Below are 27,403 nucleotides of genomic sequence, written 5' to 3' on the forward strand. Positions count from 1 at the left end.
TTTAGAAAGGAAGGCGTTTGGACACATGCTACCACATGGATGAACCTTGAAGACAATATGCTCAGTAAAATAAAACAGTCACAGGCCGGGCGCACTGGCTCACTCCTGTAATCCGAGTTTGGGACCAGCCTGACCAACATGGTGAAACCCTGTTTCTACTAAAAATATGAAAAAAAAGAAATCGCTGGGAGGGGTGGCACAAACCTGTAATCCCAGCTACTCAGGAGGCTGAGGCAGGAGAATCACTTGAGCCCAGGAGCGCAAGTTGCAGTGAGCTGAGATTGCACCACTGCATTCCAGCCTGGGCGATAGAACCAGATTCTGTCTCAAAAAAAAAAAAAAAGACAGTCACAAAAGAACAAATGACTGTACTTATCTGAGTTTCTTAGAGGAGTCATATGCATAGAGACGGACAATAGAATGGTAGGTGTCAGGGGCTCAGGTAGGGAGAACAACAGGCAGTTAGTGTTTCATGGGGACAGTTTTGATTTTGCAAGACAAAAAAAAGTTCTGGAGGTTGGTGGTAGTGATGATTGCACAACAATGCAAATGTACTTAATATCACTGAACTGTACACTTATTAGTAAAATGGTTAAAATGGTGAATTTTATGTTACGTGTATTTTACCATTAAAAAATGAAGAAATTTCTTTGCCATTGTGGCACACACACAAAAAGAAATTCTTTGTTTTCGTATCTCCTTCCTTCTAGAGATATGGAAATATCTCCGACTTATTACATAAAAATAAGGTGGAGAACAACGTATGTATGGTGTGCTAACATTTCTGCCAAAACAGGAAATACATATGCAATTGCTTGTAACTACATAAAATATCTCTAGGACCCACATGAAACTGGTCACGCTGGCTGCTCCCGGTGAGGTTGTAGGAGGCTGAGCACAGAGCCAGCAGGGGACTTTTTGGTTATTTTTATTTTGAACCGTGAGAAGGTATTAATCACACATACAGTAAGCAAAATAAAAAAAGCCATTTTGGGAAAGAGTAAAGCCATTTATGGAAAGCCACAAATACGGGTTGCCTGCATACAGGCTGGTGTAATGGTGGTACAGATCACCATTATACTGCTGGAAATAAAACTGACCTATATGGACCCCAGGTGCAGACCTGTTATGAACTGAATATTTATCAAAATTAAAATGTTGAAACCCTAACCTCCTACGGTGTTAGGAGGTGAGGACTCAGAGGTAATAAGGTTATGAGGATGGGGCCCTATAATGAGGTTAGTGCCTTTATAAGAAGAGAGAAGAGAGCTTGCTCATTCTCTCCCTCTCCTCACCATCTGAGGATACAATGAGAAGGCAGCTGTCTGCAAACCAGGAAGAGAGACCTCACTAGGAACAGGACTGACCAGCAGCTTGATCTTGAACTTCCAGCCTCCAGAACTGTGAGAAATCAATTTCTGTTGTTTAATCTGCTCATCTGTGGCGTTTGTCACAGAAGTCCCAGCTGAGGGAGATAAGACCTTAAGTCTTCTTAGGGGTTTAACTACATGGTCTGATCAATTACAGATGCTAATAAAACACAAACACCTTCCTTTTAAAAACTGAGATTCACTTGCTAAATGATTTCCCTGTGAGATCTTGTGACAACCATTCATGTGTGATTACATGGAAAGAATATGAAAGTGAGAGCCAGGCCGGGCATAGTGGCTACGCCTGTAATCCCAGCACTTTGGGAGGCTGAGGGGGGTGGATCACCTGAGGTCAGGAGTTCGAGACCAGCCTGACCAATATGGTGAAACCCTGTCTCTACTAAAAATACAAAAATTAGCTGGGCGTGATGGTGCATGCCTGTAATCCCAGCTACTCAAGAGGCTGAGACAGGAGAATTGCTTGAACCCAGGAGGCGGAGGTTGCAGTGAGCTGAGATCTCACCATTGTACTCCGACCTGGATGACAGAGCGAGACTCCATCTTAAAAAAAAGAAAGAGAGAGAGAGAGAGAAAGAAAGAAAGAGAGAGAGAGAGAGAGAGAGAAAGGAAGGAAGGAAGGAAGGAAGGAAGGAAGGAAGCCAGCCAGCCATCAGAACATGAGGCTCCCTGCACTCTGGGCAGCAGGGAGATGAGCGTCTGTCTCCCTGGGGAGGGAGAGTTTACAGCTTTCTGCAGACCATGGCAGGAGGTTTGTGTTTCATGTCATAGACTCACAAAGTTGGGGGTTTCAGAAGGGACCCCAGGAATCAACTCCCATAGTGCAACTCCCATAGTGCAACTCCCATTCCACAGATCAACAAACCAAGGCCCAGATTGAGAAAGTGACGGTCTGAAGCCTCACGTGGCCCCCACAGCACACCAGGCCTATGCTGGGCACTTCACAGCTTTACCAAATCTTTTCCCAACAACACCCTAAGAGGCAGGCACACTTACTATCTTAGTCTATTTTCCGTTGCTTATAAACAGAATATCTGAAACTGAGTAATTGATAAAGCAAAGGAATTTATTTTTTACAGTTACTTCTCACAGCTGCCAAACTGAAATGACTTTGGCAGCTGAGAAGTCCAAGGTCAAGAGGTCAAGAGGTCACACGTGGTGAGAGCCTTCCCACTGGTCACATGGCGAGGGGGCTGCGCATGCTAATGTGCTAGTTCAGGGGTCTCTTCTTCTTCTTATAAAGCCACCAGCTCCCCTCCCATGATAACCCATCCATCCGCTAACCATGAATGAATGAATGCATGCATGAGGGCAGGATCCAATCACCTCTCAAAGGCCCCGCCTCTCAATACGGCCACAGTGGGGACAGTGTCAGCATGAGTTATGGAGGGGACATCAACATAGCACATAGCATCCTCATTTTACAAATGGGAGACCTTGAGAGATTAACTTTCGTGCCCAAGGTCTCAAGCTCTCCCTATGGCAGAGTCAAGATTAAGCCCAGGTCTACAGGGTTCCAGAGACCAGGCCCTAAGCCCTTGTTTGCCCTGATTCCTCACACAGTGCCCATCGTCATCCTAGGCTGGCTGAGAAGTGGCAATTCTGACATGGAGCAGCTGGCCCCACACCCCTGCCCCCCCATTACTCTCTGCTGCTCTTCCTTTCTCCCTTACCCCAAATGTCCAACCCCCCAGCAAAGGCTGCACCTCTACCTCCTGTCCCTTTCCCTCCACCTCCAGCCTCCACCCTGGCCCAGCCTCCATCTCCAGCCTCCACCCTGGCCCAGCCTCCACCTCCAGCCTCCACCCTGGCTCAGCCCCCACCTCCTGTCCCATTCCTTCCACCTCCAGCCTCCACCCTGGCCCAGCCCCCACCTCCTGTCCCATTCCTTCCACCTCCAGCCTCCACCTCCAGCCTCCACCCTGGCCCAGCCTCCACCCTGGCCCAGGCCCCACCTCCTGTCCCATTCCTTCCACCTCCAGCCTCTACCCTGGCTCAGCCCCCACTTCCTGTCCCAGGATCACCCCTCGCCTGCCTTCTCCCTGCTGCCCTGCCCCCAACACTCTAACCTCTAGTTTTTTTAACAGGTTTATTGAGAATTAATTCAATACTATAAAGCAGCCCTTTTAAAAAGTGTATGATTAAGTGGTTTTTAGAGTGCTCATGAAATTGTACCTCCAACACCACCATCAAATTCTATCTTCATCACCCCAAAAAGAGACCCCAGGCCATTAGCAGTCCCTCTCATCCTCCCCTCACCCCGGCTGAGGCAACCCCTTATCTACTTTTTGTCTCTATAGATTTGCCTATTCCTATATTTCATAGAAATTGAATCTTAATGATACGTTGTCTTTTGTGTCTGGTTTCTTTCATGGAGCATAATGTTTTTGTCGAAGTTGCAGGTACCAAGATGAACTCACTTTTTGTTTTTTTTTGGGACAGAGTTTCATTCTTGTTGCCCAGGCTGGAGTGCAATGGTGTGATCTCAGCTCACTGCAACCTAGGTCTCCAGGGTTCAAGCGGTTCTCCTGCCTGAGCCTCCCGAGTAGCTGGGATTACAGGCACCCACTGCCATGCCCGACTAATTTTTGTATTTTTAGTAGAGATGGTGTTTCACCATGTTGGCCAAGCTGGTCTCAAACTCCTCACCTCAAGTGATCCTCCTGACTCGGCCTCCCAAAGTGCTGGGATTACAAGGCATGAGCCACTGAGCCTGGCATGAACTCACTTTTGTCAGACCCAAACAAAATAGGTGTGGGAAAGCCGAAAGCAGGCCGGGCGCGGTGGCTCAAGCCTGTAATCCCAGCACTTGGGAGGCCGAGGCGGGTGGATCACAAGGTCAGGAGATCGAGACCATCCTGGCTAACACGGTGAAACCCCGTCTCTACTAAAAAAATACAAAAAATTAGCCGGGTGCGGTGGCGGGTGCCTGTAGTCCCAGCTACTCGGGAGGCTGAGGCAGGAGAATGGAGTGAACCCGGGAGGCGGAGCTCGCAGTGAGCCGAGATCATGCCACTGCACTCCAGCCTGGGGGAGAGAGCAAGACTCCGTCTCAAAAAAAAAAAAAAAAAAAAAAGCCAAAAGCAGTGGGGGCTCACACTTAGGTGTCTGAGATGACTGTTTCAAGGACTTTTCTAAAACCCTTTCGTGTTCTTCGCACATCTCCTGCTTTGATAAGATCATCACCAGACATCGTTTAGGACGGCAGTGACTCACGCAAGATGCTCCTGGAAGAACACCTGCCCAGGAACAGCCTCTCCGCCAATGAACTGACAGCAACTCTGCCTTTAGACCTCTGGGACCCATGGACTCTGTTTCTAAGCAGCTTATATAAATCTCTTTTTGCCAATAAGAGCTCCCCTTGTGTCCCTCACCGAACGTCCTGGAGGCTTGCCATTCCATGCATTCTGGATTATAAGCCTTATTTCTACTCCTGAACAAACCCAGTGTGTATAGAGATAATTCTCTCTCGTGCCTTTTTTCTGCATTGACATGCTCAAGGTTCACCCATGTTGCCGCATGTGTCCGCGCACCATTACTTCTTAGGGCTGGAGATTATTCGTCGTATGGATGGACCACACCTTGTTTATCCACTCGTCGGGTGAGGGACTTTGGACTGATTCCACTTTTTGGCTGTTGTGACTAATGCTGCTATGAACAGTCTTGTACAAGTTTGTAGGGACACATGTCATACTCTACTTCTGAGACTTTTAGAAACATAAACTGATCTCAATTCTCCCCTTGTTCAAATGTCTGGTAGTGTCCTCAGGGTGGTTTTAGGATGACATCATGCTCCATGCCACAGCCCACCTGATCTGGGCCAGGAGCCCCTCCCCAAACTCTGCCAGCCTCACCTGGCCCTGGACCCCCACCAAGCTCCGGGCACAGTGGTCTGCTCGCTGCTCCCCGACATAGAGCTCATTCTCCACCCGCCACCCCGCCCCTGCCGACCCCAGGCCTTCACTCACTCTCAACCCTACATCTTTTCAGGGTCACACCCTCAACACCACGACCACAGCTGCTTCACCATCTGGGCTGCTCAGGGCCTCTGAGTGCCACGCATTCTCTCCACAGCTCTAAGCACTGTCTGAAATTAGCTCACTTCTTTTCCTATTTTTTGTCTTCTCTCTCTCCCTGAACCTGGGGCCCCTGAGGGCAGGGGCCTGGTCTCATTTGCCCTGGTAACCCCAGTTCCTCAGGCAGCGTCTGGTTCATAGGAGGTGCTCAAGAAATATGCAATGGATGAGTAAACAAAAGACTGAGTGGCTGGAAGCCCCAGAACCCCAGCCCGGCAGAGCGTCATTCCATAAAGCACCGGCCTTTACAAAGGCCTGGCTGTTCATGGACTGCCATGTCTGGTATGTCTGGGTGGGGCTTCACTGGCCTGGTTGGTGGGCTGATACTGATTTTGGGGTTTTCTCCTATATCATCAGAGCACATCTCCCCTCTCATAGAGGGAGACAAATTCTTCCTTGGGTCTGCAAGACTTTTAAGACTTTTTTTTCTTTTTTTGCAACAGAGTCTCACTCCGTCACTCAGGCTGGAGTGCAGTGGTGTGATCTCAGCTCACTGCAACCTCAGCCTCCCGGGTTCAAGTGATTCTCCTGCCTCAGCCTCCCGAGTGGCTGGAATTACAGGCATGTGCCACCATACCTGGCTAATTTTTGTATTTTTAGTAGAGACGGGGTTTCACTGTGTTGGCCAGACTGGTCTCAAATTGCTTACCTCAGGTGATCTGCCCACCTCAGCCTCCCAAAATACTGGGATTATAGGCGTGAGCCACCATGCCCTGCCTGTAAGACTTTGTAATACTTAATACTAAGTTAGGTGTGCCACCAGCATATACACATAATCATTTTCTTCTCCTTTAAATAAAAAATGAGAAAGAACAGACACATGGTACAGGGTCTGAGACAGAAAACCACTCTGGCCAGCAGCAGCATCGAAGGCACAAAGCAGCCTTTGGTTCTGCCAGGAGGCGGTTCCTCCGCCACTGAGAGAGCCCTTACCCGCATCCCAGCGGCTACAGACGCCAGCTTCTGCCAGCTCTCAGGAATGTTTTGCTCCTGATCCACTTCTGCATCTACTTCCTGACGCACTGGCTCCAGCCCAGCCGACATGCATGGCAGCAGAGAGATGGCTGTCATATCAGCTGCTCAAGCAGTCAGGGGCCAAGTGGAATCCTGGCACTGGGGAGAACGTTCACCACAGCGACGGAGCTAGTCTGTGATTCTGCTTGAAAAGCCACCTGCTAGGCGGCTTGTCTGCTCTCAGCCGGGCACCCTCATGCATCTGCAGTGGCGACAGGTGGGTCTTGTTGCTGTGGGCTGTCCCTATGCAATGGGCTGTAGCTGTCCCAATGCACTGAGCTCTGTGCTCCAGCGGGCTGGCCCAGACACATTGCAGCAGTTGGCAGAGCTGACAGAGGAAGTGTGCAGTCCCCTGGCAGCCTCAGCTCAGGGCTGGCCTGCAGTCACGTCTGCCACACCACTGCTCAAAGCCATTCTCCTAGATGTGCCACACTCAAACGAAACAGGTGCCACCTCTTCAGAGGAAGAGCTGCAAAGTCATTGATTTAAAGAGCAGCAAACTCATATCGTCATTTCTTTCTTTCTTTCTGAGACCGGGTCTTGCTCTGTTGCCTAGGCAGGACTAGAACTCCTGAGCTCAAGTAATCCTCCTGCCCACAGACCAAACTGAAGGTAGACCACCTATGCTCATGTCCCAGTAACAAGACGCAGATGAACTAGGAGAGAAGGGAGATTTTATTTCTGTAACCAGTTACAGGGAGAAGGCCTGGAAATTATCACCAGACCAACTCAAAATTACAGCGCTTTCCGGAGCTTGTATACCTTCTCAGCTATATGTCTACGTGTAAGTGTGCATTCATCTAAAGACGTAAGCGATTAACTTCGAATCTATAACTAAGATCTGAGTCCTGAAGACCTTCCTCTGGAGCCTCAGTGAATTTAATGAATCTAGCTGGGTCCAGGCGCTGGGGTGAAAACCCGGATCTGGCCTCCTGCTAAGTCATGGAGGTTTGGGGAGTTCTTTAGTCTCCAGTAAAGCTTGTTTGTGGAGGCCTGGGGAGTTTCTTCAGACCCCCAATAAAACTTATTTAATCCTAAATGGGTCCTGTTAAGAATTCCTTTGCTATCTCCTCATGCTTTAAAGCCCAGAAAAGGTCTGGGCAAAACTCTTGGTGGGCTTCTGTTATATTCCAGCCTTTGTATAAGGGCGCTGGCTCTTTCAGCTTTTTTTTTTTTTTTTTTTTTTTTTTTTTTTTTGAGACGGAGTCTCGCTCTGTCGCCCAGGCTGGAGTGCAGTGGCGCAATCTCGGCTCACTGCAAGCTCCGCCTCTGGGGTTCACGCCATTCTCCTGCCTCAGCCTCTCCGAGCAGCTGGGACTACAGGCGCCCGCCACCACGCCCGGCTAATTTTTTGTATTTTTAGTAGAGACGGGGTTTCACTGTGGTCTCGATCTCCTGACCTCGTGATCCGCCCACCTCGGCCTCCCAAAGTGCTGGGATTACAAGCGTGAGCCACCGCGCCCGGCCTCTTTCAGCTTTTAATATTGAACTTCACCACTTGGTCAGCACTGAAACAGTTGTTATGGAGACCTGTGTTAGTGAGACCTGGCCTGCCGCACCCCCACCTCAGCCTTGCAAGTAGCTGGGACTATAGGTGTGTATGACCACAACCGGCTACCAAGTCCTATTTCTAAGGTGCGTGGAAACAGTAACGGGAAAACTGAGGCTATTTTCGCACACAAAACATTCAAACAAACCATTTATAGCAGAATAAACAAATAAAAGCAGCCGGGCGCGGTGGCTCACGCCTGTAATCCCAGCACTTTGGAAGGCCAAGGCGGGTGGATCACAAGGTCAAGAGATCAAGACCATCCTGGCTAACACGGTGAAACCCCGTCTCTACTAAAAATACAAAAAATTCTCCGGGTGTGGTGGCGGGTGCCTGTAGTCCCAGCCACTCCGGAGGCTGAGGCAGGAGAATGACGTGAGCCCGGGAGGTGGAGCTTGCAGCGAGCCGAGATCGCAACACTGCACTCCAGCCTGGGTGACAGAGCGAGACTCCGTCTCAAAAAAAAAAAAAACAAAAAAAAAAACAACAAATAAAAGCAAGTACTGTAGATTGCGTAGCCCCCCATCAGGGGTCTGAGGCAGGACTCCAAAGGCAAATATACTGATATTTCTGCAGCCAAATTCATCATGCTAAGTGGAACAAATATCCCATAAACAGGATTACAGCTTGCTTCCAGCTGATTTATATAGTAATACAGTAGTTCATGAAATAGCAAGATAACCACATACCATAAATTTTCTAGTACTTCATACTCCCAAGGACAATGTTCACTAAAGCTTCAAACACAGGTTCAAGTGAAGCTAAATGTCTGCAAAAGAAAAAAAAAGTTGTTTAAAAGCAAATAAAATTTCAAGACCCTCTAAATTTATTAGGCCAAAGGAGATGTTAAGCCCTGGAGGCTAAGTCAGTAGCATATTTGCAAATTCTGCTTCTTAGATTACAGCTTAACTCTCTTCCCCAGGGTCCTTGTTCTGGACATGACTAGGAGAAACATGAAGAGCTGCAAAGTTATTGATGTTCTGAAAAGCTGCAAAGTCATATTGTCATATTTCTTTCTTTCTGAGACAGAGTCGGTCTTGCTGTATTGTTCAGGCTGGATTGGGACTCCCCCTTTCCGGACCAAACCAATGTTCATCTTACATGTGTTAACTGATGTCTCAGGTCTCCCCAAAGTGTCTAAAACCAAGCTGTGCTCTGATCACCTTGGGCACGTGTTGTCAGGACCTCCTGAGGCCATGTCACGGGTACGTGTCCTCAACCTTGGCAAAATAAACTTTCTAAATTAACTGAGGCCTGTCTCAAATGTCTGGGGTTCACACAGTCAACCAAGTGCACGTTAGTGGAGCTGTCCATCCTGTCCGAGCATTTGTGACTGTGTGAATGGCGGCCTTGTGAGTGAACTTAGTCAGGAAGCCCTGCTTTCTGTTAATGGCAGGATTCCCCCTTCCCCCCAAAAAAGCATTTATATTCACTCTTATTGGAGTGTAAAACTCCCTTCACAAATCGAGGAAAGTAAATGTCGGAAACATTGCTTTTCAAAAGACATTCAGGAAAGGAATGTGTGGAGCAGCTGTGCAGAAATAACAAAATGTTCGTTTTTCTTCCAGACCAGCTTATCTGCAGTGAATTCCTGGCACTGATACAAAGGATTATTAAACCATGCAGAAAACATGGCTCGGGTTCCCAGTATATGTTCCCTTGACTACTAGCATACACCATTCACACCAGTGGCTTTTTCCGACCACAACTAGCTTTGGCCAGCACCATCCCGTGCCTTTCCTCCTGGACGCCTGTTGTGACTCTCTGCAACCATCCTGCCTGTCTAGAAAGGAGCACAGGTGAAGCTGCCTGACTCATCAGCTCCACACACTTGTTCTGACTAAGGTTTTGTTGTTTTTTGGTTTTCAGACAGGGTCTCTCTCTGTCACCCAGGCTGAAGCGCAGTGGCACCATCTTGGCTCACTGCAGCCTCAACCTCCCTGGGCTCAGTGATCCTCCTACCTCAGCCTCCAGAGTAGCTGGGACTACAGGCATGCACCACCATGCTTGGCTAATTTCTGTATTTTTTGCAGAGATGGGGTTTTGCCATGTTGGCCAGACTGGTCTCAAACTCCTGGGCTCAAGCAATCCACTTGCCTTGGCCTCCCAAAGTGCTGGGATTGCAGGCGTGAGCCACCGCGCCTGGTTGAGACTAAGGTTTTCAGAGGATACAAATCCATCAGTGTAATTTTCAGCTGTTTCCTGATCAGAAAAGAAGCCTTTCCACCACAGCTATGCAGATTGTTTTACACCATGACACTTCTTGAATATTCATGCGCACCTTTAAAGTTCAGTTCTTCCTGCTGTATTCCAGCTTCTTTCATAACCAACAAACCACTCCTTGGCATATGGTGACTTCTTCACTGCCAACTGGATTCCATCCATTCCTGGTCAAGATCTCCCTCCCTACACCACACCTCACTGGCCCTGTGTTTTCCATATTTCAATGGCTCTTGGTAATCACAATTATTGTAAATTTTCAACTGTTTGTCTTTTTTTTAATAGAGAGGGGGTCTTGCTATGTTGGCCAGGTTGGTCTTGAACTCTTGACCTCAAGCAATCCTCCCACCTCAGCCTCCCAAAGTGCTAGGATTATAAGCATGAGCCACCACGCACAGCCCAACTGCTTGTCTTTTGATGGCTTCCCAACATCACTGATGGTTTCTGCACTATTGACAAAGAGAGTGTTTCCATGTGTCCTTCCCACAGTGAGCACTGGGTACATGTTACCCTTTTTGTATGAATTCACAGTGCAATTAAACCCATGGTCACAAAAAAGACAAATGCATTTTAAAAATTAAAACATACACATTGTCAGCAACCAGCAGAGGTGCCTGTAACAGAGGGAGTGCTGGGATGCTGCCAACACCTCGGGTCAGGTTAGCTTTTGCAAATTTTGGCACCAAGATTACAGAAAAAAAAAAAAAAGGCCTTTTCATTTTCACAGCTTTTGGCTTTTTGGAACGCCGATAAGGGCTTGTGGGTCTGTTCCATCATGGAATCATGATGAAAAGACAGAATTGGAGTCCTCAAAGCAACCCCAGTCTAGTAGGACAGAGATGTCAACACTGCATTAGAGCATCATTCAACAAGGGCAGTTTCTGATGCCTCATGGGCACCTACTAAGTGCCAAGCTTCGTCCACTCCTCAAAGGCAGGTTGGCTGATCCTAATAGCCAATGGAAACTCTGAGTCTAGAGAACTTCATAACGAAGGTCACGCAGCAGGAAGTGGCAAAGCAGGATATCAGATCCAGGTCTGTTCAACCTTTGCGGGTAAGGAGGGGAAGCTGTGAGAACCCAAAATGCATTGCACATCTGGGAGGGAGATGACTCCGAGGAGGCCTCAAGAGCCAAACTGGAATGCTGGGAAGGAGGGAGTGGGCATGGGCCCTGGAAGAACACACTGTGCACAGGTGGGAGGCTCCCAGGACCAAGAACTGAGAGTTGCCCGGCACATTCCAGGGACTGGGAGCCATGGAGGGCTCCCAGCAAGAAACAGCAGGATCGAATCTGTATTTCCCACAGAGCCCTAGAAAAGGAGGAAACAGCACAGATACTGCTGTAGTGATCCAGGTACACTCAGGAATGGCCAAGAGGAGGAAAAGGAGCAGACATGGTTGAGAGAAGCCAAGGAATTAGAATGGATATGAATCAGACAACTAAGGGCAACCCAGGTCTCAGGCTGTAGATGACTGGCATTTACTAAATGCTTGAACAGAACGTCAAGAGATGGGAGGAGGAGGATAAAATGAAGTCAGCTGGAGATATGTTGAGCTGAGGTGCCTGGCAGACTTCTAAGTAGAGATCTGTCTTCCAAATTTGTGTCTGTGCACCTGCCACAGTATCGACACATCAGACATGCCCCCCAAAATATAAGATGGATGGACGGACAGATGGATGGATGGATAGATGGATGGATGACTCAGTGGGATGGATGGATGGATGGATGGATGGATGGATGGATGGATGGATGGATGGATGGATGAATAAATGGGTGGGTGAAAGGACAGATGGATGGATGGATGGACGTCTGGGTGAGTGGATGGATGGATGGATGGACTAACAGACAAATGGGTGGATGGCTAGATGAGCGGATAGGTGGGTGAAAGGACAGACATATGAATGAACAGATGAAGGGAGGAATGAATTCTCAACTTTAAATAATGAGATTTAGAAAATATGATGAAGTACAAAGTTTATTCAAGCCCAAAGCTTAAGGATGGCCACCTGGGAGCCTAGATTCAAGTTCCCCTGAACAGATGCTCCAATTAGCAGCAGTGGGTTCTTTTTTTTTTTTTTTTTTTTGAGACAGGGTCTCACTCTGTCACCCAGTCTGGAGTGCAGTGGTGTGATCACAGCTTACTGCAGCCTCAACCTCCCAGATTCAAGCAATCCTCTCTCCTTAGCCTGCCTCAGTAGCTGGGACCACAGGCACATGCCACTATGCTTGGATAATTTTTTTAAATTTTTTATAAAGACAGGCTCTCACTATGTTGTCTCAAACAAAAACAAAACAAAAAGTCCCACACTCCTGTCTCTCTGGGCCTGATAACTTTGGCATACCTCACATAGCTCAGACTACTCTGTGCTATTTTTTTCCCATTTCTCCCCTTTTCATCAAGACCTTTCAAAGAAGGCCTCATAGAAAAATGCAGCTGGGCGCGGTGGCTCACGCTTGTAATCCCAGCACTTTGGGAGGCCGAGGCGGGCGGATCACGAGGTCAGGAGATCGAGACCATGGTGAAACCCCGTCTCTACTAAAAATACAAAAAATTAGCCGGGCGTGGTGGCGAGCGCCTGTAGTCCCAGCTACTTGGAGAGGCTGAGGCAGGAGAATGGCGTGAACCCGGGAGGCGGAGCTTGCAGTGAGCCGAGATTGCGCCACTGCACTCCAGCCTGGGCGACAGAGGGAGACTCCGTCTCAAAAAAAAAAAAAAAAAAAAAATGCAAATTGTTTTGGCTCCCTTTATGTTCAGGAGCTTAGTCCTGAGTTGCTAGGAAGGTTAATTATCAGATGGCCTTGTCCCACATAGGGGAAGGGAGATGTATTAAGCCATTCTTGCATTGCTATAAAGAAATAACCAGCTGGCTGCACTGGCTTGCGCCTGTAATCCCAACACTTTGGGAGGCCGAGGTGGGCAGACGGCTTGAGCCCAGGAGTTTGAGACCAGCCTGAGCAACATGGCAAAACCTCATCTTTACTAAAAATTCAAAAAAAATTAGCCAGGCATGGTGGTACATGCCTGTAGTCTCAGCCACTAGGGAGGCTGAGGTGGGAGAATCACCTGAGCCTCGGGGGGAGAAGGCTGCCGTGAGCCGTGATCGTGCCACTGTACTCTAGCCTGGGTGACAGATTAAGAACCGATCTTGCATGAAAATAAATAAATAAATAAATAAATAAATAAATAAATAAATAAACGAAATACCTGACATTGGGTAATGTATAAGAAAAGTGTAATTGGCACATGGTTCTGCAAGCTTTACAGGAAGCATGGTACTGGCATCTGTTCAGCTTCTAGGAAGGCCTTAGGAAGCTGACAATCATGGCAAAAGGTAAAGGGGGAGTGGGCATGTCACAAAGGGAAAGCAGGAACAAGGGAGAGAGAGGGAGAGAGTGGCAGGTGAGGTGCCACACACTTTTAAAAGACCAGATCTCATGAGAACTCACTATCGTGAGGACAGCACCAAAGGGAGGGTGCTAAGCCATTCGTGAGAAATCCACCACCGTGAGCCAACCACCTCCCACCAGGCCCTACCTCCAATGTTGGGGATTATATTTCAATATCAGATTTGGGTGAGGACAAATATCCAAATTATATCAGGAAAGTATACCTCTCAGTGAGGAATCTGAAGAAAGCCAAAAGCCAAATTGGGATGGCATCGCAGGGTGGCAAAAATGCGACCTCAGTCAAGTCATCAATTTATATAACTGCTGTTGCCTGTTGAATCATCTCTAGTCTTCAGAATACCATGAATTTGGTTTTCTTAGGAGAAGTAAAACAATGAGAGACACAGCCGGGCGTGGTGGCTCATGCCTGCAATCCCAGTACTTTGGGAGGCTGAGGCGGGTGGATCACTTGAGGTCAGGAGTTTGAGACCAGCCTGGCCAACATGGTGAAACCCCGTCTCTACTAAAAATACAAAAAATTAGCCGGGCATGGTGGCGAGCACCTGTAATCCCAGCTACTCTGGAGGCTGAGGCAGGAGAATCACTTGAACCCGGGAGGCAGAGGTTGCAGTGAGCCAAGATCAAGCCATTGCACTCCAGCCTGGGCAACAAGAGTGAAACTCCATCTCAAAAAAAAAAAAAAAAGAGAGAGAGAGAGATACATAGTAGAAATATAATGCACATAAGAATTACAATCAAAAAGAAATGTGTATGCCAGAACAGAAAAAAAACAATTCAATTTATGAGTGAACTAAAAACATCATAAAGAAAATTAAAACCCAGCCCTTCTTTAAAGACTTGTTGTAGCCAGGAAATAATTAAGGGTTGCAGGAAAATAATAAAAACTCAGAAACAATCATCAGGGCTGGAATCTATTAATAGGTATAAAATCGTTTTCTTCTGAAACATAATTTTTCTCTCTCAGATTCCCCATTTCTACCAAAGATAAATCTTAGTGGGACCAAGTTACTTGTAAAATAAGTTTTGGCATTGTATTCAGCTTCATTATTTGCATAAAGTGGAACAAGAATTATGACTGATCATAAAGGTTCTTTTCAAGTTGGCTTTGAAGGACTTTTCATAGAGAATTTCAGATTAGACTTTTTAATCTAAGGCTTTAAAAAGCCAAAGATTCATCTTCAGATTGTGCCTGTAACACCTGCATGAACTGGGTGAGTTCCTCTTTTCTCAAGGCCCCAAAATATTTGAGGTTCCTGGGCCTGTCAGAAAGGGACATTATTTACTTACCTCAAGATCAGGAACCTTGTAAGGGAACTGTATAGATAAGGCACATGGCCACTCTTTCCAAGTAGCTTTTTATTGGCTCTGTTAAGCCAACCTGAATTCCTCAAAGCAGTCTGGTCATATCTGAAAATATGCCATTCCAGTCAAAGCCTGCTAGAACAACCAGTGTCTTCAGTTGTGTTCTGTTAACAAAGGAAAAAAATTTTTACTAAAATTATGCAAATAATTATATTACAATAAAATAAGAATATTCATTCATAGTTTCTGAATTCTGGAGAAATCAGGTAGAAAGAAAGATAAATGCTTCAATTTTGCTCACAAACATATATTTTACCCAATTGCTATAAGCTCTAAACAGATTTTTTTTTTTTTAAAGTTTTCGGCCAGGCGCTGTGCCTCACGCCTGTAATCCCAGCACTTTGGGAGGCCAAGGCGGGTGGATCACCTGAGGTCAGGAGTTCGAGACCAGCCTGGCCAACATGGTGAAACCCTATCTCTACTAAAGGCATGGTGGCACACACCTGTAATCCCAGTTACTCAGGAGGCTGAAGCAGAAGAATCGCTTGAATCCGGGAGGCAGAGGTTGCAATGAGCCGAGATTGCACCACTGCACTATAGCCTGGGCAACAAGAGCGAAACTCCATCTCAAAAAAAAAAAACAAAAAAGTTTTCTTAACTCTCGAAAACAAAACAAAAAGAGTTAGCAATGTTTCGACAAAAAAGTCATAAAAATAATTTCAGTCCAGTGTAATTAATTATTGTAATGCCTGATGCTGGGTTAGCAATCTTCATGAATGCATCAGTTTTTCATTAGCGTTCTGGAAGTTTTTACCTAGTCCAATGGTATGATATCTAAGTTTATTAGAAACCTGTATTCAAGAGTACTTCTCAGTGTCCTTTCCATGAATTTCCTTGAAGAAAAGATAAACTTTGGACTGTAGCTGATTGTAAACCACTTTTTCTTTTTCTTTTTTTTTCTTTTTTTTGAGATAGAGTCTCCCTCTATTTCCCAGGCTGGAGTGCAGCAGTGCAATCTCAGCTCACTGCAATCTCCACCTCCAGGGTTCAGGCGATTCTCCTGCCTCAGCCTCCCGAATAGCTGGGACTACAGCTGTGAATCCATCTGATCTTTGACTTTTTTTGGTTGGTAGGCTATTAATTATTGCCTCAATTTCAGAGCCTGTTATTGGTCTATACAGGGATTCAACTTCTTCCTGGTTTAGTCTTGGGAGGGTGTATGTGTCCAGGAATTTATCCATTTCCTCTAGATTTTCTAGTTTTATTGTGTAGAGATGTTTATAGTATTCTCTGATGGTAGTTTGTATTTCTGTGGGATCAGTGGTGATATCCCCTTTTCATTTTTTATTGTGTCTATCTGATTCTTCTCTCTTTTTTTATTAGTCTTGCTAGTGGTCTATCACTTTTGTTGATCTTTTCAAAAAACCAGCTCCCGGATTCACTGATTTTTTGAAGGGTTTTTTGTGTCTCTCCTTCAGTTCTGCTCTGATCTTAGTTATTTCTTGCCTTCTGCTAGCTTTTGAATGTGTTTGCTCTTGCTTCTCTAGTTCTTTTAGTTTTGATGTTAGGGTGTCAATTTTAGAAGTTTCCTGCTTTCTCTTGTGGGCATTTAGTGCTTTCCAGCTTTGTTCCACTGCTGGTGAGGAGCTGCGTTCCTTCGGAGGGGGAGAGGCACTCTGATTTTTAGAATCTTCAGCTTTTCTGCTCTGTTTTTTCCCCCTCTTTGTGGTTTTATCTACCTTTGGTCTTTGATGATGGTGATGTACAGATGGGGTTTTGGTGTGGATGTCCTTTCTGTTTGTTAGTTTTCCTTCTAACAGTCAGGACCCTCAGCTGCAAGTCTGTTGGAGCTTGCTGGAGGTCCACTCCAGACCCTGTTTGCCTGGGCATCAGCAGCGGAGGCTGCAGAACAGTGAATATTGCTGAACAGCAAATGTTGCTGCCTGATCGTTCCTCTGGAAGCTTTGACTCAGAGTGGTACCCGGCCGTGTGAGGTGTCAGTCTGCCCCTTCTGGAGGGTGCCTCCCAGTTAGACTACTTGGGGGTCAGGGACCCACTTGAGAAGGCAGTCTGTCCACTCTCAGATCTCAAACTCCGTGCTGGGAGAACCACTGCTCTCTCCCATCCTGGCTAAATGAATGACTTATTTTACACAGACCTGTGATCCTATTTTGATATTAAATGTTTTCTTTTTTCCTTCTTTTTTTTTTTTTAGATGGAATCTCGCTCTGTCACCCAGTCTGGAGTGTAGTGGTGTGACCTCAGCTCACTACAACCTCCGCCTCCTGGATTCAAATGATTCTCCTGCCTCAACCACCCAAGTAGCTGGGATTAGAGGTGTGCACCACCACACTCGGGTAATTTTTGTATTTTTAGTAGAGATAGGGTTTTGCCATGTTGGTCAGGCTGGTCTTGAACTCATGACCTCAGGTGATCCACCCACCTCGGCCTCCCAAAGTGCTGTGATTATAGGCGTGAGCCACTATGTCCGGCCATATTTTGATATCAAAGGTTTAAAAACCTTTGATATTTGACATACTTCCCAAAATCAATTTTTTTTTTTTGAGATAGGGTCTCACTCTTTTACTCAGGCTGGAGTGCAGTGGCACAGTCATGGCTCACTGTAACCTCTCCCTCCTGGGCTCAAGCATTACTCCCACCTCAGCCTCTAGAGCAGCTGAGACTACAGATGCATGCCACCACACTCGCTTAATTTTTTTTTTTTTTTAAGTATTTATTGATCATTCTTGGGTGTTTCTCGGAGAGGGGGATATGGCAGGGTCATAGGATAATAGTGGAGAGAAGGTCAGCAGATAAACACGTGAACAAAGGTCTCCGGCTTTCCTAGGCAGAGGTCCCTGCGGCCTTCCGCAGTGTTTATGTCCCTGGGTACTTGAGATTAGGGAGTGGTGATGACTCTTAAGGAGCATGCTGCCTTCGAGCATCTGTTTAACAAAGCATATCTTGCACCGCCCTTAATCCATTTAACCCTGAGTTGAGACACAGCACATGTTTCAGAGAGCACAGGGTTGGGGGTAAGTTTATAGATTAACAGCATCCCAAGGCAGAAGAATTTTTCTTAGTACAGAACAAAATGGAGTCTCCTATGTCTACTTCTTTCTACACAGACACAGTAACAATCTGATCTCTCTTTCTTTTCCCCACATTTCCCCCTTTTCTTTTCGACGAAACTGCCATCATCATCATGGCCCATTCTCGATGGTCGCTGTCTCTTCGGAGCTGTTGGGTACACCTGCAGAAAGGCTGTCACTTCACACTTGGAAGGTTGCACAGCGGCCAGGCAGAGGCGTTCCCCACTTCCCAGAGGGGGCGGCCAGGCAGAGATGCTCCTCACTTCCCAGATGATGGGCGGCCGGGCAGAGGTGCTCCTCACTTCCCAGACAGGGCGGCCAGGCAGAGGGGGTCCCCACATTGAAGACTATGGGCGGCAGGCAGACATGCTCCCCACCTCCCAGACAGGGCGGCGGCCAGGCAGAGGCTGCAATCCCAGCACCCTAGGAGGCCAAGGCAGGCGGCCGGGAGGCAGAGGCCGCAGTGAGCCAAGACCACGCCACCACACTCCAGCCCGGGCAATACCGAGCACTGAGTGAGCGAGACTCCGTCTGCAATCCCAGCACCCCGGGAGGCCGAGGTGGGCAGACCACCCGAGGCCAGGAGCTGGACACCAGCCCGGCCAACACGGCTAAACCCCGTCTCCACCAAAAACACAAAAACCAGCCAGGCGTGGCGGCATGCGCCCGCAACCCCAGGCACCTGGCAGGCTGAGGCAGGAGACCCACGGGAGCCTGATGCAGGGAGGCTGCAGCGAGCCGAGATCACGCCACCACACTCCAGCCTGGGCAACAGAGGGAGACCGCCACAAAGAGAAAGAAAAGAAAGAGAGAAAGAAAGAGAGAAAGAGAGAGAAGGAGAGAAGGAGAGAAAGAGAGAGAGAGAAGTATGGGGAAGAAGGAAGGAGGGGAAGGACTTGGCTTAATTTTTAAATTTTTTTTTTAGAGATGAGGCTTGATCATATTGTCTAGGCTGGTCTTGAACTCCTGGGCTCAAGTGATCTGCCTTCCTTGGCTTCCCAATGTGCTGGGATTACCAGTGTGAGCCACTGTACCCACCCGAAAATCAAATTTCAAATTCTAAAATTAAGTCTTTTTGACCTGAACTAATATGGACATAACCTGGACATAACAAATAGAAACGCCTGGAAATCCAAATAGTAGGCTTACTTGGTATGTTAGAATCATACAGGAAGCATTGTCAAATAAACAATAGTGTTTAACTTTCTTTGAGTTATATGTGTATGACACAACTATAAATGTGTTATCAATATTTGTTCCAAAATCATATGAGATATCTAAAATTTTGATATGTCCTGGTATATGTTATCAGTCATAATTATGATTATGATGTTACATTGTTGGATGCCACAGAAATAACCAATTTTCCTTGTCACAGGCATCTTTAACTATGGTTACTATAAGTCTTTTGTCATCCGTAGACAATTATTGTTTTACTTTGATTCTTTTTGAAAAGTGGTTTACGGCCTGGCATGGTGGCTCACACCTGTAATCCCAGCACTTTGGGAGGTCAAGGCTGGTAGATCACCTGAGGTCAGGAGTTTGAGGCCAGCCTGGCCAACATGGTGAAACCCCGTCTCTACTAAAAATATAAAAATTAGCCAGATGTGGTGGTGGGCACCTGCAGTCCCAGCTGAATGCTACCAGAGGTACAAAGAGGAGCTGGTACCATTCCTTCTGAAACTATTCCAATCAATAGAAAAAGAGGGAGTCCTCCCTAACTCATTTTATGAGGCCAGCATCATCCTGATACCAAAGGATGGCAGAGACACAACAAAAAAAGAGAATTTTAGACCAATATCCCTGATGAACACTGATGCAAAAATCCTCAGTAAAATACTGCCAAACCGAATCCAGCAGCACATTAAAAAGCTTATCCACCATGATCAAGTGGGCTTCATCCCTGGAATGCAAGGCTGGTTCAACATACGCAAATCAATAAACGTAATCCAGCATATAAACAGAACCAAAGACAAAAACCACATGATTATCTCAATAAATGCAGAAAAGGCCTTTGACAAAATTCAACAGCCCTTCATGCTAAAAACTCTCAATAAATTAGGTACTGATGGGACGTATCTCAAAATAATATGGGCTATTTATGACAAACCCACAGCCAATACCATACTGAATGGGCAAAAACTGGAAGCATTCCCTTTGAAAACTGGCACAAGACAGGGATGCCCTCTCTTGCCACTCCTATTCAACATAGTGTTGGAAGTTCTGGCCAAGGCAATCAGGCAGGAGAAAGAAATAAAGGGTATTCAATTAGGAAAAGAGGAAGTCAAATTGTCCCTGTTTGCAGATGACATGATTGTATATTTAGAAAACCCCATTGTCTCAGCCCAAAATCTCCTTAAGCTGATAAGCAACTTCAGCAAAGTCTCAGGATACAAAATCAATGTGCAAAAATCACAAGCATTCTTGTACACCAATCACAGAGGGCCAAATCATGAGTGAACTGCCATTCACAATTGCTTCAAAGAGAATAAAATACCTAGGAATCCAAATTACAAGAGATGTGAAAGACCTCTTCAAGGAGAACTACAAACCACTGCTCAACGAAATAAAAGAGGACACAAATAAATGGAAGAACATTCCATGCTCATGGATAGGAAGAATTGATATTGTGAAAATGGCCATACTGCCCAAGGTAATTTATAGATTCAATGCCATCCCCATCAAGTTACCAATGACTTTCTTCACAGAATTGGAAAAAACTACTTTAAAGTTTATATGGAACCAAAAAAGAGCCCACATTGCCAAGACAATCCTAAGCCAAAAGAACAAAGCTGGAGGCATCACGCTACCTGACTTCAAATTATACTACAAGGCTACAGTAACCAAAACAGGATGGTACTGGTACCAAAACAGAGATATAGACCAATGGAACAGAACAGAGCCCTCAGAAACAATACCACACATCTACAACCATCTGATCTTTGACAAACCTGACAAAAACAAGAAATGGGGAAAGGATTCCCTATTTAATAAATGGTGCTGGGAAAACTAGCTAGCCATATGTAGAAAGCTGAAATTGGATCCCTTCCTTACACCTTATACAAAAATTAATTCAAGATGGATTAAAGACTTAAATGTTAGACCTAAAACCATAAAAACCCTAGAAGAAAACCTAGGCAATACCATTCAGGACATAGGCGTGGGCAAGGACTTCATGTCTAAAACACCAAAAGCAATGGCAACAAAAGCCAAAATTGACAAATGGGATCTAATTAAACTAAAGAGCTTCTGCACAGCAAAAGAAACTACCATCAGCGTGAACAGGCAACCTACAGAATGGGAGAAAATTTTTGCAATCTACTCATCTGACAAAGGGCTAATATCCAGAATCTACAAAGAACTCAAACAAACTTACAACAAAAAAAAAACAACCCCATCAAAAAGTGGGCAAAGGATATGAACAGACACTTCTCAAAGGAAGACATTTATGCAGCCAACAGACACATGAAAAAATGCTCATCATCACTGGCCATCAGAGGAATGCAAATCAAAACCACAATGAGATACCAACACACACCAGTTAGAATGGTGATCATTAAAAAGTCAGGAAACAACAGGTGCTGGAGAGGATGTGGAGAAATAGGAACACTTTTACACTGTTGGTGAGACTGTAAACTAGTTCAACCATTGTGGAAGACAGTGTGGCGACTCCTCAAGGATCTACAACTAGAAATACCATTTGACCCAGCCATCCCATTACTGGGTATATACCCAAAGGACTATAAATCAGGCTGCTATAAAGACACATACACACGTATGTTTATTGCGGCACTATTCACAAGAGCAAAGACTTGGAACCAACCCAAATGTCCATCAATAAGAGACTGGATTAAGAAAATGTGGCACATATACACCATGGAATACTATGCAGCCATAAAAAATGATGAGTTCATGGCCTTTGTAGGGACATGGATGAAGCTGGAAACCATCATTCTCAGTAAACTCGCAAGGACAAAAAACCAAACACCGCATGCTCTCACTCATAGGTGGGAATTGAACAATGAGAACACTTGGACACAGGAAGGGGAACATCACACACCAGGGCCTGTTGTGGGGTGGGAGGAGGGGGGAGGGATAGCATTAGGAGATATACCTAATGTAAATGACGAGTTAATGGGTGCAGCACACCAACATGGCACATGTATACATATGTAACAAAGCTGCATGTTGTGCACATGTACCCTAGAACTTAAAGTAAAATTTAAAAAAATAAAGATTTCAAAGAGCAAACTCTTTTACTCTAAAATAGAGCAGAGACTCAGTTTCCAATCCAGAGACATAATAAAGATAGCATGAGGCAAATTCTCCCAGACCCCTTTTTTTGCAATTTATTCAAAAGGTAAACAAATCTTTTACTTTTTTTTTTTTTTTAGATGGAGTCTCGCTCTGTTGCCCAGACTGGAGTGCAGTGGCACAATCTCAGCTCACTGCAACCTCCACCTCCCGAGTTCAAGCGATTTTCCTGCCTCAGCCTCCCAAGTAGCTGAGATTACAGGCATGTACCACCACGCCTGGCTAATTTTTGTATTTTTAGTAGAGACAGCGTTTCACCATGTTGGTCAGGCTGATCTTGAACTCCTGACCTCAAGTGATCCACCTACCTTGGCCTCCCAGTGTGCTGGGATTACAGGCATAAGCCACCACACCCAGCTTACTATCTCTTATTAATACAACATGAAATTCTTATTCAATGGAGAAAAAATTTAACTTTTATATTAGTTTATTATCAATCATCCATTCTCAGTCAGCTTTGACCATACAAAGTAAGATTCCCAAAAACCTTTTATAAACTCTTTCAATTTTCTTTCTCCTAATTTTTAAAATAACAGTGATAGGGTCTCACTATCCTACCCAGGCTGGTCTCAATCTCATGGTCTCAAAGTGCTAGAATTACAAGGATGAACAACCATGCCTGGCCCAACTCTTATTAATTTTCTATTAAAGAGCACATCAATACTCCAAGAAAACCTACTGTTCAGACACAGGGGCCCAGACTCTGGCCTAGCATCACTGTGCTTTTTATTTTTAGACTCAGACTCCCTCTGTCACCCAGGCTGGAGTCCAGTAGCGCAATCTCGGCTCACTGCAAGCTCTGCCTCCCGGGTTCACGCCATTCTCCTGCCTCAGTCTCCTGAGTAGCTGGGACTACAGGCACCCGCCACCACGCCTGGCTAATTTTTCTTTGTATTTTTAGTAGAGATGGGGTTTCGCCGTGTTAGCCAGGATGGTCTCGATCTCCTGACCTCATGATCCACCCACCTTGGCCTCCCAAAGTGCTGGGATTACAGGCGTGAGCCACCGCGCCCAGCCAAGCAGTCCCTTCTTTAAGCCAATTAATTATAGCTTTTTCATATATTTTGGTAGTGAAATATCACATACACATGACACATATAAACATATAGACATACAGACAGAAGCAGATCTTACAGTTTTTGTAAAGAATCTTCTCTCCAATTCCCCATTTCTACCAAAGATAAATCTTAGTGAGACCAACTAACTTGTAAAGTAAGTTCTGGCATTATACTTAACCTGATTATGCTCTCAAATAGTTTTTATCTCCCCCTTTCACATGATCCCTAAGCAACTGTTAGCTAGGCAACACTAAATTGGCACTTCTAAAGGGATGACTGAGGTGAAACAAAGTAGAAAAAATTCACATCTCAAAAGCACAGAGCTGAATTCAAACCAAGGAAGAAGGATGTAGGTAGAAGCCTAGTTGTAGGAGGCAAACCACCTACGTGAAAAGGCAAGAGACCGAGGGCACGAGCTGTTCCAGTATAATAAAATATATAAAAAACAAGAGTTATACTAGATCTAGATCACAGACATGATTATATATGAATATCATCAATCATTAGTTGGTAGTAATTACTCTTTATTCCAATATTATAATAATTCTCGCTCTATAATCATAACCTAGGAAAAACCAGGCCATACAGACATAGAAGCTGAGGGGACATAGTGAGAAGTGACCAGAAGACAAGTGTGTGAACCCTCTGTTATGCCTGGATAGGGCCACCAGAGGGCTCCTTGGTCTAGCGGTAATGCCAGCGTCTGGGAAGACGCCCGTTGCCAAGCGGACCACAGTCTAGTGGTAGCGGCAGTGTCAAGGAAAAACACCTGCTACTTAGCAGACTGGGAAAGGGAGTCTCCCTTTCCCCATGGGAGTTCAGAGAAGACTCTACTCCTCCACCTCTTGTGGAGGGCCTGACATCAGTCAGGCCCGCCCACAGTTATCCAGAGGCTTAACCATCTCCCTGTGATGCTGTGCTTCAGTGGTCATGCTCCTAGTCCGCCTTCATGTTCCATCCTGTACACTTGGCTCTGCCTTTTTTTTTTTTTGAGACGGAGTCTCGCTCTGTCGCCCAGGCTGGAGTGCAGTGGCGCAATCTCGGCTCACTGCAAGCTCCTCCTCTCGGGTTCACGCCATTCTCCTGCCTCAGCCTCTCCGAGTAGCTGGGACTACAGGCGCCCGCCACCACGCCCGGCTAATTTTTTGTATTTTTAGTAGAGACGGGGTTTCACCGTGGTCTCGATCTCCTGACCTCGTGATCCGCCCGCCTCGGCCTCCCAAAGTGCTGAGATTACAAGCGTGAGCCACCACGCCCGGACGGCTCTGCCTTTTAGATAGCAGTAGCAAATTAGTGAAAGTCTCTGATATGCAGAAATAATGGAGCAAGTTGTCTCTCTCTCTCTCTGCCTTGGCTGCCAGGCAGGGAAGGGCCCCCTGTCCAGTGGACACGTGACCCACGTGACCTTACCTATCATTGGAGATGACGCACACTCTTTACCCTACCCCTTTTGCTTTGTATCCAATAAATAACAACACAGCCAGACATTCAGGGCCATTACCGGTCTCTGTGTCTTGGTGGTAGTGGTCCCCCAGGCCCACCTGTCTTTTATCTCTTTGTCTTGTGTCTTTATTTCTACAATCTCTCGTCTCTGCACATAGGGAGAAAAACCCACCGACCCTGTGGGGCTGGTCCCTACACCTAGCGAAGATGAGGTTGCCAGGAAAAGTATCTCCACCAAAGGTAAGGTCTGTGATGTAAACTGTAAGACAGTGTCTTCAGCCAATGTCTTCCCCATCTTCAGTTTCTAGCAGTTTGGGTGCAGGGAGGGAGATGCCCTTACAGATGGAGATTTCCTTCATATATATAAATGTTTTTTACAAAGAGTTTCAACATAGCCAGCTAAATGCTAGAAAGCCATATCTTGGAGATCAAAGTTACACAAGGGTCTGCATTAGTCAGGGTTCTCCAGAGGGGCAGAACTAACAGAATAGACATATATATGAAGGGGAGTATATTAGGGAGAACTGGCTCACACCATCACAGGGTGGAGTCCCATGATACACCATCTGCAAGCTGCAGAAGAAGGAAGCCAGGAGTGGCTCAGTTGGAGTCCAAAAGCCTCAAAAGTAGGGAAGCCAACAGTGCAGGCTTCAATCTGTGGCTGAAGGCCTGAGAGTCCCAAGCAAACCACTGGCGTAAGTCCAAGAGTCCAAAGGCCGAAGAACCTGGAGTCTGATGTCCAAGGGCAGGGGGAACGGAGGAGGCATCCAGCATGGGAGAAAGATGAAAGTGAAACTGCCTCTGCAAAAATTACAACTGAGGAAATGACGACAGTGAAAGAGATCAGACCTACCCGACTCCATCTTGCTTCTAACCTTTAGGCTGTCTTTGTTCACTCCTGGGCACAGGCCAACTAACCTTGGGAAGGAATTTAGCTTATAGTTTGACTCTGAAACAAAATTGATAATAGCCGCTTCCCAGAAAGATCCCCTTCTTGCCTAGGAACCAGTCTGCCTTTGTAGGACTAACAAATTAGCTACAAGATTAGAAATTTTAAGGCCCAAGATGGCTACCTTCACGTTAGTACCCGTGTGAAGTCGGCAGGGACGGTTCCTGTCGCCTTATTGAGGGCCATATCTGGTCCTCATTCTTGGGCTTATTTGGTGTGCTGTTGAAGGGGGAGACTAGAGAAATGGCAGGGAGCCTCTTATGTGGGGCAGGTAGGCGCCTGTGGGACTGGGTATGGCATGCAGAAGCTTCTCTCTTGGTGTTCCTAGATTGATCGGTACAAGGCTCACCCTCCCACCCCCCAAAGTAGTTGATCCTTGCAACGAGAGGAGGACCATGTTCAGAGTGTATGACAACATCAGGATCCTGGGAAACTTTGAAAAGCACCCCAAAGAACTGATCAGGGACCCCATATGGCTTCAAGGTTGGAAGGGGAATGAATTGCAACGCTGTATGCGAAAGAAGAAAATGGTTGGAAATAGAATGTTCGCTGATGAGCTGCGCAACCTTAATAAACACATCAGCTATCTCTACACTTTAACTGACATGGGAAATATCGATAGAAGAGAAAGCTGAGAACTTCAGAAAAGGCTCATCTGTCACCCTGGAGAAGGGAAGCTGTACTTTTCCTTATGAGGAAACGGCTTTGTATGCTCTCTGTAATAAAATGGGTCTTCTTTGAAAAAAAGAAAAAGAAATTTTGATTTAAAGGTCATCCAGCCTCTGGCTGTGAGTCCAAACCTCCTGAAATTGCTCCTGGGGATAACGTCACCATTGCAATCCGAAGATCAGTGCTTAAGGTATTCTGCAAGACCCTGTACTCGATGGATCAGCTGATACCACCAGACTGGCTATCTGGCTCAGCCAGTTCTGCCATCGCACTCAGGAACAGAAGATGGCAAGGAACCCTCACTTTGCCCTCCCTGTGACTCCATCTCCAGCCGGATCAATCGGCACTCCCAGTTCCTGAGCCCCTGCCCCCCAAATTATCTTTAAAAACTCCGATCCGCAAATTCTTGGGAAGTCTAATTTGAGTAATAATAAAACTCCAGTCGCCTGCACAGCTAGCTCTGTGTAAATTACTCTTTCTGCATTGCAATTCCCCTGTCCCGATAAATCCGCTCCATCTAGGCAGCCAGCAAGGTGAACTCATTGGGTGGCTACAAAAGCCAGAAGACTCAGCAAGCCAGCTTCTCCCACCCTCCTCTCTGTACTAAAAATACAAAAAATTAGCTGGGCATGGTGGTGGGCACCTATAATCCCAGCTACTCGGGAGGCTGAGGCAGGAGAATCGCTGGAACCTGGGAGGCAGAGGTTGCAGTGAGCCAAGATCGTGCCATTGCACTCCAGCCTGGGCAACAAGAATGAAATTCCATCTCAAAAAAAAAAAAAGAAAGAAAAAGAAAAGAAAGAAATCTTGCTAGCTACACATGGAGTACAATCCACATTTCTGTCCAGCCATATGTTCTAGGACCTCAGCTTCTCAGCTGAGCACCTATACATAAAGGTCCGAAAGCCCTGTATGCCCC

The 27,403-nt window shown here is 46.2% G+C and overlaps 1 protein-coding gene and 1 pseudogene across 3 annotated transcripts in view; one reads left to right on the forward strand and one right to left on the reverse strand.

The window, feature by feature from the left end:
* Nucleotides 1-27,403, reverse strand: part of CRYAA (crystallin alpha A) — a 59,898-nt gene that overhangs the window by 26,386 nt on the left and 6,109 nt on the right. For 2 of the 3 annotated variants that reach the window (XM_063640556.1, XM_063640555.1), the window contains exons 2-3: nucleotides 14,945-15,123; nucleotides 8,717-8,796 (exon numbers count right to left, since the gene is read on the reverse strand). In XM_063640556.1, the coding sequence (XP_063496626.1) occupies nucleotides 8,717-8,719 (3 nt within the window). In that variant the 5' untranslated portion in view covers nucleotides 8,720-8,796; nucleotides 14,945-15,123. Of the gene's footprint in view, nucleotides 1-6,397; nucleotides 6,681-8,716; nucleotides 8,797-14,944; nucleotides 15,124-27,403 lie in introns of all 3 variants that reach the window. The other variant, XM_063640554.1, reaches the window with a different exon arrangement.
* On the forward strand, nucleotides 26,059-26,437 carry LOC129483042 (large ribosomal subunit protein mL51-like; annotated as a pseudogene).

Source organism: Symphalangus syndactylus, chromosome 5 (genome assembly GCF_028878055.3).
Source record: "Symphalangus syndactylus isolate Jambi chromosome 5, NHGRI_mSymSyn1-v2.1_pri, whole genome shotgun sequence".
NCBI classification, from domain to species: domain Eukaryota; kingdom Metazoa; phylum Chordata; class Mammalia; order Primates; family Hylobatidae; genus Symphalangus; species Symphalangus syndactylus.